Here is an 11,820-nt window from a genome sequence, read left to right on the forward strand (position 1 = left end):
TTGTTTTTTTGGATAATGGAGGTGTATGGCTTTAAACCCAAATTTTTTATTTAGATAATCGAGTCATATATCATCATGTTATCAAGTTTTTGGTGATATAGATATACTTGAGTGTTCTTTAAATTGTTAAAACTTATATATTTGATACCCTCTCTGGCAAATATACATACATATATATATATATATATATACACGTATGTAATGTCGACTTCATCATTAATTATTTAACTTGTTTATTTAAGGTTGTAGCACAAAAAATCCATCTAACCACAATTATACGACCAATCATATATTATGTTTATTATTCCTTTACAAAATAATTAAATTAGAAACACCTATGAGATAATGCCAAGTTTAAAATTGGGAAATTTTACAAAAATTCAATCAACGTAAATGGAGAGAGAGAGAGAGAGAGAGAGAGAGAGAGAGAGAACTAAATTATATTATTTTTTAAGATTTTGTTAAAAATATATTTCTATCCGATTAACACTGAAATTGTGTCAATCTGATAAATATTTGAAATCGACTCAAATAGCTTCAGTCAAATGTAGAATTCTTACGAAAATATTATATTAAAATAATAAAAACATTTAATCAGATAGTAATCCAAGGCCAGTTAGTGTTTGAATAGATCTAGGAGTCCTAACCGTTCGAACCTTGTTGTAAAAACAAGATAAACAATAATATAAATGGCATGGCTCAGAAAATTAATAAAAAAAGGTGGGAGTTTTTTGTAAATTGAAGTCCATTACAAAAACCTGCAGCTTCCGATACCAAAATCGAAGGGTACCAAAACCAGAGAGAAAGAGGGGGGGAGAGGGCGACAGAAGAGAGGGTGGGAGAGATCGGTTCCTTTTGTTTTCACGGTTTGATCTTTCGCAAGATCCATCTATTTTACCGTTTTGCATTACTAACTGCAAAGCCCTAATTCTCTCTTTCTGTCTATCTAATTCGATTAATTGGCTGGTTAATCAGTTGGTTGTTTTTCTTAATTTTTTTTGGTTTTGTATTGTACTAAATCAATCTCTCTGAAATTATTTTCGTTTTCTGAGCTCTAAAGTTCTAATTTTGGAATGGCCACCACTGCCGACTCTCCGTCTAGCCCCACGGTTCCTGCCGGACGCGGTGGGGAAAACATTAACAGTCCCCAATTCCGGCGAAAAAATCTACAGTCCCCGTGGGCGCAAGTCGTTCGAGGTCAAGTTATTGAATCTCTCTCACTCGTCCATTCTTCACCTTCGTCTTCATCATTGTCAACGACTTCTCAGCCGGAACAAACGCCGTTCTCGGATTCCTCTCCTCCGAAGACGGCTTCGCCGTCACTAACGCCGGATTACTCCTCAGCGGGTGAGGGTTCCGATGTTAATAATGGCAATGCGGCTCCACAGAAGAAGCAGGCATGGAATAAACACTCGAACCGCGTCGAGGTTGGTCCCGTAATGGATGCAGTCTCTTGGCCTGCATTATCTGAGTCTACTAAGGCTTTTCCTAAATCTTCGGCTGATTCATCTTCGAAGATTGTAACTGATGTAACAGTTTCCAGTACTCAGGTTTGATTTCAGCTCTTTCTCGAATTAGATGTTTGATTTCTTAGGAAAAAATAAAGGAATGTTGAATATTCTCTTATCTGATGTTTGGTTCCGGAGAAGCCTGAGGTAAAAGAAAAGATAAAATAATCTCGAATATTATGGTTAATCTGATATTTTGTTCCATTTTTCTTTTCTATTTTAAGGTTAAACTTACCTAATCCAGCCATTTAGTTGTTGGGGGCGTCTTAGGGTTTTCTGGAATCAAACGGAAAGATAAAAGATTCAGAATTAGGATTTCCTTTTTATTGCTCTATATGTTATTTGCAACTTACGATTCTTCCTATATAAAGATTGTGATTTCAAAAATAAATTATATAAGGATTACCCATAATATCTCAGTGGTTGACCTCGTGTACTGTTACAGGGGCCTGTTATTACATATTCACCTCAGAAACAAGCTACTAGTAGTGCAAACCCTAGTTCTACCACAAACCATACATTGCCATTTCGACAAAGATCTATGAAGCGAGGCGGTGGCGGCAATACCAGGGGTGGGCCTGCACAGAGTGGCTTTGCTCATCCGCCACCGCCACCACCATTTCCTGTATTCCAGATGCCTCCGAATGGGTATCCTAATATGGTACCAGGAGTTCCTGATCCTTCTTATAGAGAGTTTCCTTATAGGAGTAGTAATTGGGAAACCAGACCAGTTGGAGGATATGTGTCTCAATCACATTCTTCAAATGATCATAGGAGTTCCTCCCGAAGGGGCAGCTTTGGACCCCACCAACGTGGAGATGGCCACTACCATAACAGTCATGGGGGCAGGCGCGATCCAGATCGGGGAGGTTATGGGAATGCCAGAGATGTTCACTTGCATCCACAGAGAGCTCCTCCTAGGGGCTTTGTAAGGCCTCCACCACCTAACACAGCTGCATTTGTTACCCCCCCTCCAGTAAGACCCTTTGTCAACCCAATGGGTTATCCTGGTGAGTTTATTTTCTCTTTGTTGCAGAATCTTTGCATTGTGGTTCTTTCTGATTATGTATATATCCGTTTGCAAATGTAAAACTAATGTCTCCGTTCTTTTTCAGAGTTTTACTATATACCTACGATGCCAATGGAGCCCTTTAGGCCATTCATTGCTCATGCACCACCTCCCCCATTGCTTATACCTGTTGCTGAACCATCTCTGTCCACCTTGATAGTCAACCAGATAGAGTATTATTTCAGGTATTCTGACATTGTCAGCCTTTTTCTTTGATGGTTTTACAATATGAATCTATTTTTACCTATCTTTTATCTTCTTTATCTCATCAAAGAAATTAACTACTTATGCACCTATGACTTGTTCATTACAGCGATGAAAATTTGGTTAAAGATGATTTTTTGAGGTCAAACATGGATGATCAGGGCTGGGTACTAATTAGTTTGATAGCAAGCTTTCGGCGAGTAAGTTTTCTTATGGTTAAGCTATTTTCTTTACAAGTTTTCTTATGTTTAAGCTATTCCCTTTACTTTTTTACCATGGTTTTTGCTTTTAAGTAGTATTTTATATATGTTGATAAATTTCAGGATATTTGCACATCTCCTAAGTATTGACCTGTTCTGTTTAATCATAAAATTTGGTGGTAGTTGAGCATGACAGCTATCAAATAGGACTATGATCTAGGGGAGCTCAAAAATTACCTAACCCATCTGTAGTAGATGACTGTTTGTAGATTATCGCCTTGAAACTTAAAATGTGCCTTGAGGCTAATGCATTATCCCTCTCTTATTCTTTCAGGTGTAAGGAGGTTCATCAAGTATAGTGTAGTGGCTTATGGTTTTAGTAACTCACATTCCTGTTCACTCTAGCAGACCTAGTCTTAGCTCTAGTTAGTAGTTGCATGGATTAGTTAGATTTTCCGAACAAAAAGATTATTTGGTATATCTAGTAAAACATCTCAGCCCCTATAGAGTAAGACTATTATTGTAAGCTGTGAAGCCACCAATGTTGGGTTGGGGGTGATGTTGCAGCCATTGCAAAGCTTTTTTCAGAAGCCTATAAGAGTCTAAGACTAAGCCCAAGCAAGAAACTTTTTTGGTTCAAGAAGAAGTGTTCATGGTTGATATTATGCCATTTATATTTTATTTTCATTACATTGGGGATTTGTAGAGTTTATGATTCTGTAACTGCTGGTTTTGGTCTTTTATTTCACAATAGGTGAGTATTTACTTTATGAACTCTTATGTGTAGGCTTTGGTTCAGACCAATTAGGAGTTTGTTTATGGTTAAAGTACGAGTAAAATTTTTTTTTTTTGTTGGTAAGTACGAGTAAAATGTTATTTTTGATCTGCAAGATAGAGAGCAAGATGAGTGGATAAAATCATTTTGTTTAGAGTTCATGGATGTAGTTAGTCTTAGGCACCAAATTATTAAAGCACAAAGCTTTATTTTGTGATGTTTGCAACCACCGAGCATGTTTATTCTGTAATTAGTTATGTAGCCTCTTTTTTTCCTTTAAAGCATTCTCCTAGTTTGACTGCTATCTACTTTTTTGGATTTTAATGTTTGGTTGCTACTTTTCTTCTTACTTTCTAGCAGCCTGCCTAAAGCGCGATATCCCCTTTCCTTTTATGACATGTATTTTGTGATTTCTGGTATGAGAATTCTCCTCATTCAGAACTAATGATGAAACCACCAGCTGCCCTTACTTTGGTAGTACCACCAGTACATTGCAACCTGTGCATAAGAGAGGAGAGAATTTGGCATTGGTGTTGAAGATGTCGGTCAACATAAAGGCAACATAAAACATATTTTTAGATGTCTAGTGCTAAGTCTAAGTCACTAAGAATTGGCTTTAGATACAGGTTTTGAAGTGGTTTTTGAGACGCATTGTCTTTGTGCATATGACACATGGTGAAAGGTGTGAGTAGCCCTGTCTGTAAAATTTGCCTCTGAGCATGGGGAACTTTCCCTTAGCAGTTGGCTTAACTTCCTCACTCTTTTCTTCAGGTGCTCATGTGCTGGGTAGATTATGAATATTTTGGCCATAGGATCTAGTGTAGGGGGCCAACAGTGGAAAGGGAAGTACTTTTTTATGTAAAAGTTGTGACTTAAGCCCAGTCATGCCATCCTGGTATAGTGGGCCAACAGTGGAAAGGGAAGTACTCTTTTTCATGTAAAAGTTGTGGCATAAACCCAGTCATGCTCCCCATCTGTTTTTATGAAAGAAAAACTCAAGACAATCTGGTTTGTATCAGAATATTACGAAATCATTGACAAAGCAACGACAATCAAAATATCATAAAGAACTTTGTTTTATCTCTAGAGACTTTTATCTCTAGAGACTTTCTTGTGTTACATATAAACTTTGCTATATTATGCGTTGTAATTTTTCTTGCTTGCTTTGGACAATGCATTGGCCCAAATCTGTCACATTAAAAATATACCGATTTAACTTATCAAAAAAAATATACCGATTTATACACTTTATTTTACCTATAAAAAAAATACTGATTTTTACTCTTTATTTTACCTATCGAAAAAAGAAATATGCTGAAATTATACTCTTTGGATCCCAGCTAAGCTAAGATCATTAACAAAATTTCTTTTCCATCTAAAGATGTGTCTCTCTCACACACAGAAGGAAGGGGGAGGGTGCTTTTTGCAGCGGATCATCATTTGAAAAATTGGGTTTTGCCTTATAGTTTCATGCCTGTTAAGTACAAGATTGAACCTTATGCTTTGCAAACTGGTTTTCCTTGTATGTCCGGACTACTTGTGTTTTTGCTTCATATGTGCCCCCCCCCCCCCCAAACCAAAAAAAAAAAAACACTATTTGTTCAACTTGGATCCTAAGAAAATTGGTGAAATCTACATCATGGTTGATTGTATTAGAATGGCAAGTATTTGGCAATTTTCAGATCAATGGTTGTCTTTAACATAGGAAATTTTTCTCTGTTGTATGTTACCATAAATTGTGAGAGAGAGTAGCTTTGCATATTAAAATTTTATATTCATTTGTACCTTGAGTATGCCTACATTTTTGTTGTATATTTATTTATTTCGTTTCCAATCCTATGCTTTGATAACCCTTCTAGTTCGACCCTTTGGGATCAGGTCTAGAATTTTATATTAACTTCTATGGATACCTTAGTATTGGTGTTAGCTTCCATGTGGCCTGACATGAAATCCCTGTACTTGTGGATTAGAGATTTTATACTGGATCTGGCTGCTTAATTATTAACTTTGAAACTATATGATGATAGTTGGAGTCAAGGCCATGTTTAGATTTCTTCCAAGACCCTGCTTTCGCAGACTTACAAAGTAATAATCCTACTTTGTCAGGGCCATATGGGACTTGAGTGGGCCACTTCTTTGTATTCTCCCTCTCATTTCTTTGACATTTCATGCATCAATCTGAATTTACCACGGCATCAGAATAATTAAGCACCCGTCTACCTGGCAGGCTTTATGGCAAAGTGTTTATTACTAGAGTGGAATTTTCTCTATATTGTTATAAGTACCATGCCTCGTAGTTTACATTTGAATCCATCTTCTTTCCCAGCTTTGGTTTTCCGTTTCTTTTCCCAGTATTGAATGTCCTTGCATTGATCTTGCTTTATGTCTCTGTGCAGGTTAAGATTTTGACAGCTGATATCAATTTCATATTGGATTCCTTGAAAGCATCAACCCTTGTGGAAGTGCAGGCAATTTTTTTTGTTCTTTCTAAGCTGAATTGTTTTGACTGTATCTTCTGCTGCTTATATTGGATTTGTATGTCCTGCAAAATGGCATTGGAATCATGTTTTTTGCATTTAATCAGACACAACAATACTCAATTAAGGATACATGTAAAAATAATTACTTATCAAGGATCAATGTGCTAGAGGCACTGTACTCTTATGGAAAAGGAAACCATAAGCTGCCAAATAATATTTTTGTGTCCAGCTGGACTGAATCTCTGTTGAAATTGCTGCAGGATGACAAGGTGAGGCGGCGTAGTGAATGGAAGAAATGGATACCAGCATCTGCTCTGCCTCCCTCTGAACCAGGTTTTGTTTCCCCTAATAATTCGAGTTATGATATGCTGTCAACTTCTTTTCAGAAGATTGCAGTGGAGGAAGTGGATGCAAAGCGAGGTGGTGTGACAGTTAAGGCAGACTCTATCTCTGAGGCTGTTCCGGGAAGACGTTTAACCAATTCATATGGAGAGTCACACCTTCCTAACGGGGAGATTTCTCAAAACACCTCCTCGAAGCAGAACTGAATAATATGTGCCCCCACTAAAAATCCAAGCATAGTTGGGTCAGTATAGTGCGCTTCTATTTTTGAAGGGTCACAATTGGAAATCTGGAGTGAGGCTTCTCTTGAAGGTGTGGGATCTTTTCTTTTGTTTACTAAGTCACATAGAGTGGTTTTGGCAGTATTTTGATGAGGCTAGTAGAGGAATACAGAATAAGAATTATTCATAAATTATTGGCTTAAGATAAAGAATGAGAAGAAAGTGAGACAGTACTTAAGAGTATCTGTTCGGGCAAAGGTTATTGGGGTGTATAGCTTGGTTTCGGTGTGAATGCTTTTCTTTTGGATTTCTGGTGCTTTCTGGTGGCATGGATGGGTGAAAACATTCTTCATGTTAACTTCATTGCCTACGGGGAACAGAGAAATGGGATTTGAACGGCAGTGCATTAGTGCTTGGTTGCCAGAAAAATGGTGGTCCGACCTTTCTTGAATGTCTCCGATTTGCACTTCCCCCTACTATTCAACTTTTTATTTTTGGTTAATCATTTATTGGCAAATACATCATTACTTTTTGTTACATTTTAAATGTAACTCTTTAATAGAAATTTTGCAAACGTTTTTGTTGGATGATAGCCTATAGGCTGAAATGTGTTGCGGAAGATTAGAGATCCGCTCCCCCCCCAATCTTTTTAAGCTCTGATTTGCATTGGTCTAGGATGTCTGTTTTAGAAGTAGTTTTAGAGGTGCAGCAAACTCGCTCTCAATCAGTTTTTACTGGTGTTGCATATTAAAATCTCTTTTTATTTGAATGATGTTATTTAATATGAATTTAATTTGTGGGGATCTAGTGTTTATGTTGGAAGAGGGAGTATTTTGAGAAACAATAAATTTTGGTATGAACGGCCTTAAGTGGGGTTAATGAATAGTGTTACATCAACGTTAGTGGGTTGAAAGCGTGATCATGGGACAGACCCCGTGGGGAGGCAATCTAAAGCCCTGTTTGTGTACCGAATTTAAACTATCTCATCTCATCTTTATAATTTTTTTAAATTTTTATATAAAATATAATAAATAATTTAATATTTTAAAATTTTAAAATAAAATTAATATTAAAAAATTAGATTATAATAATATTTTATTTAATTTTTAACAAAATATTTTATATCTTCTTATCTAAACTCTGCAATAAATGAGGTCTAAATCTCTATCAAGGCATATGTCTTGGTGTACGCTGTGAGCTGAAATTTTCAATCATGGGACAAACCCCATCCACCTATAAAAGTAAAAGACATTGACATTATATTTGTTGCTTGCACAAAACAGAAATCTAGTCTGTTCTCTCAGCAGGAACTCTCTTTCCCTTATTTCTAGTCTCTTCCAATGTATCAACCCAATGATTTAGATTCCTCCTCTCTTTAAATCTAACATCACTGTCTTTGTCTTCACTATCTCTGCATATTGCCTACGAGAATCACACAACAGTGTTCAATCACTGTAATGGGGATTTTATTTTTTTACCTGTGTGCAGTCTCTTTCTACCCAAAAGAGAAAAAAAATGAAAAACAAAATCATGGATTGCTTTTGGGTACCTGAGATGTGAATGGGGGAACAACAAAATCGTGCCCCATGCAACATAGAATTGGTAAAACCCAAATCTGAGTCGTGACATGATAACAACGGGGGAGGTACAAATTGTCTGGTCCGCCCCTAACATTTGTTCCTGTTACCTTGGATTCATTTGGCACAACAAATACACCCCCATTTTGCCAACAAACGAGCAGAAAAGTATCGAGAAAGTGCTCTTGGATTTGGCTCCGGTGGAGCTGTTGAACTAATAAACCAAGCCGTGCTTCCCATGGTTTAAGTTCTTGACTAGTCTTATTCATCTCCCTTTGAATTAGTCTTCTCTATTGAACTCCATGAATCGATCCAGAATATATAAATAATTACGACATGGATTGGCATACTTGACTGATTAGAAGTTTAAAAATGTCATGACATGCAACATTTATTAATATTTAATCGTCATGATTGTGTTTCATCACTTCTATTTTCATCAGTTTTAACAATAATAACAGTTAGATGGAGAGTACTAGTTATTAGTTAGAAAGTGCAACATATTAAATTACATACATTTTCAAAGCACGCTCAAATTATGCCAATGATGAGGTAGATTATATATCACCAATCATGGTCCCAATATCAAATGATTAAAAATTAACTTATATCTTCACGGCACACTTAATTTTGCGTAACTCACAATGCATTTCGATCTTTATTTTTTTCAAATATATCAATAATTGGTTTTTATTATAAATATGTGCATTAGATTTGAGAAAATAACATTCATGTTGAAATTAAAAAAAAAAAAATCATTTTGATCTCACTCGGACCATTTATATTTTTTTACTTAAATACGAATGTGCAAAATTTTAAGAGCTTTTAGAAATTTAGTACGCAACTTACTATTTGTCGTGAAACTTATTATATTTATAAAGAATTAAAAAAATATTTTTATTTTTGGTTAAAATTTAAATTGATAAAGGGACTATGCTACATCCATCGAGAGGGCAGTCCGAAAAACTCTCTTGAGAAGGTCATTTAGCCTCTCTTTTTTTTTCTTTTTTTTTTCTTCTTCTTCTTTTTTTTTAATAATTTTTTTTATACTCGTAACATTTTTTTAAAAAAAAAAATTACAATATTCTTAAAAAGAGTCTCGGTGAGTTTAGTATTTGTCGGTTACAAGACAAAGCAAGATAGAGTTTGAGACCGAGTTTTAGGACAGCAGAGGGAACAGAACCTTTATGCGAGGACCGCAAGCCAGGAGGGTCAACACACAGACCTCTCCGCTTCCTGGTTCCCAACTATTTTTCTCTCCCTCCATCTGGTCTATCTCTCTCTCTCTACCTCTCCCCCCAACCATGGGTTCATCAACAGGCGAAATCAACAATAATGGCAGAAATGGAAACTCCTGCCCACCCTCCAAATCCTCCTCCACATGCTCTTGTCCCTCGCCCTTTTCAGCTTCTTCACCAGTCCTCCCAACCCCTCCTGCCAGAAAATTCATGGAAGAAGTTTGGAAAGACATCAGCTTAGCCTCTCTTCAAGATCACTCCAGCAACACCCTCTCCTCCACCACCACCACCACCACCCACAACCCTGCCTTTTGTGCTACGATTGATCTCCAAGACTTCTTGGCTCGGCCTCCCAACAAAGAGCCACCAACAAGAGGCGCGTCATCATCTGGCGCCACCGAGCCTTCTTTGGCCGTGGATACCACTTTCTTGGGTTCTCTGGCGCCAACTCCAGCAACTATTCTGAGCTTGAATTCCGGTTCTGATTTTCCATACCCTGAAGTCCGTACTCCGGTTGGTGTTGGGTCAAACCCACAATTGCAAAGGCATGCCGGTTTCACTGCACCTTCTTTTGTTTCTTCCCTGAACTCTCCTTTCGAATGCTCATGCTCTTCTTCATCGTTCCCTTCTTGCTGCAAGAAAAGGGATCAAGAAAATGTTGAGGATCCCATCGATCGGAGACATAAGCGCATGATCAAGAACAGAGAATCAGCCGCTCGTTCTAGAGCAAGGAAACAGGTATCTTTACTCTCTTTGGAAACGCTTGAAACGAAACAGTAGTACGTCTTATTGTTAAAACTATTTTTAGTGCCGATAGACATGTTAACTTTATCTACTAACAGACACTGTTTCATACCGTGGTGAATCCTTTTTGCAGGCTTACACGAACGAGTTGGAACTTGAAGTTGCCCGTTTACAGAAAGAGAATGCTAGGCTCAGGAGACAGCAAGAGGAGGTCAAATAAAAGCGATTTCATACTTTTTGCTTATTTGGGTTTATAGGGTTGTTGTTGTTGTTGTTGGGTTTCCGTTTATCTACCCAATGAAGGGAAGGGAGTTCAATTGGCTGATAGATTTTTGGCGTATTTTTGTGCTCGCAGCTCCGCTTGGTGGCAGCCCGTGCTCAGCTTCCAAAAAAACACCGTATCTATAGAACCTATACTGCTCCATTTTGAAAAGTAAGAATGCAAAAGCCCTCTTGCATGCCTAATTAGTAATAGAAAAATACTAATATATCATTTCACATTACATATTTTATATATTAAAATATTATTTTTTATTTTTTATTTTATTTTATTTTTATTAAATTAATTAAATTATTTTATTTATTATCCATACATTATATATTTATTATAAAAAAATTAAAATAAATATAATATGTGATATATAAGAATGAGAGAAAGATTTTTCTTTAATAATATGATCTTTTATGCCACCCTTTCTTCAGTGAATTATCCAGCAGGCTCTCTCGAAGCGCGGATGGAGGATCAGGGAGATTGGTTGCCATATCCATAAAAAACAATGTGTTTGTTATTACATCTCCATCAGTTGGCTGGAAAAATACAAAAAGATGGAAGAAGGAAAAGGTCCGACTCCTTAATGGTAGGGTTTTTTTTTTTTTTTTTTTAATCCAATCCCGTTCCTTGAATCCTTGTCTTTTCGTCCAGACGTAGCTTTTTCTTGTCCAATGAGGGCAAGTTTGGCGTGGGTGGGGACTAGTGCTCAATGTTTAGGACCATTTGCCATTTTTGCTTGCCTATAAAAAGACGTGCGTTGTGCAGTATGACGTCGTAACATGTTTGGCTAATGGGATAGCGCCTTTCTTTTTTCGGAAATGATATGTACAGGTTTGAATAGATAAATTTTATATAATTTTTTATAAAAATAAAAAATAAAAAGTAAATTTTATTTTTAAAAAACTTGTAAAAAAATTATTTTTTATTAATAAAATTTACTTTTTAACAAATAATTTATAAAAAATTTATGTATTTACCATTACTCTTATTTTCTCGCCTCCATCTCCCACAATCCTCTGTGTCTTGCATTCTGCACCCTCTCTCATCCCCTTTTGTTTTCTTCCGTGGCGGTTAATGCATTTTTTTCTCTCGCTTTTATTTTTTACCCTTTGGTTGTTTATGAGGTGAAGATGTGAAGTGAGAATAAAATGGATTAAATTTTATAAAAATTAATTTATATTAAATTATAAA

General features: G+C 36.5%; 2 protein-coding genes and 1 long non-coding RNA gene across 4 annotated transcripts; 2 read left to right on the forward strand and 1 right to left on the reverse strand.

The window, feature by feature from the left end:
* Positions 1 to 775: 775 nt before the first annotated feature.
* LOC122315732 (la-related protein 1C-like) lies at positions 776 to 7,452 on the forward strand. The gene is made up of 6 exons (XM_043131849.1): positions 776 to 1,550; positions 1,954 to 2,518; positions 2,624 to 2,762; positions 2,891 to 2,981; positions 6,153 to 6,224; positions 6,497 to 7,452. The coding sequence occupies exons 1-6, from the start codon at positions 1,074 to 1,076 to the stop codon at positions 6,782 to 6,784; spliced, it is 1,632 nt and encodes a 543-aa protein (XP_042987783.1). The 5' UTR covers positions 776 to 1,073; the 3' UTR covers positions 6,785 to 7,452.
* A 2,011-nt stretch (positions 7,453 to 9,463) lies between these two features.
* LOC122315735 lies at positions 9,464 to 10,949 on the reverse strand. Its single transcript, XR_006244100.1, has 2 exons — positions 10,471 to 10,949; positions 9,464 to 10,246 (listed from the first exon to the last, which is right to left on the reverse strand). It is a non-coding gene; the product is annotated as an uncharacterized LOC122315735 (long non-coding RNA).
* Positions 9,564 to 11,448, forward strand: LOC122315733 (protein FD-like). Of its 2 annotated transcripts, XM_043131851.1 has the most exons (5): positions 9,564 to 10,159; positions 10,259 to 10,352; positions 10,492 to 10,569; positions 10,714 to 10,791; positions 11,061 to 11,448. In XM_043131851.1, exons 1-4 carry the CDS (start codon positions 9,564 to 9,566, stop codon positions 10,786 to 10,788), a joined length of 843 nt encoding a protein of 280 aa, XP_042987785.1. In that variant the 3' UTR covers positions 10,789 to 10,791; positions 11,061 to 11,448. The 2 variants fall into 2 exon arrangements, with proteins under 2 accessions (XP_042987785.1, XP_042987784.1); XM_043131850.1 differs by having other exon boundaries at positions 9,564 to 10,352.
* The last annotated feature ends 372 nt before the right edge of the window (positions 11,449 to 11,820 follow it).

This window comes from Carya illinoinensis, chromosome 7 (genome assembly GCF_018687715.1).
Source record: "Carya illinoinensis cultivar Pawnee chromosome 7, C.illinoinensisPawnee_v1, whole genome shotgun sequence".
Taxonomy (NCBI): Eukaryota; Viridiplantae; Streptophyta; class Magnoliopsida; order Fagales; family Juglandaceae; genus Carya; species Carya illinoinensis.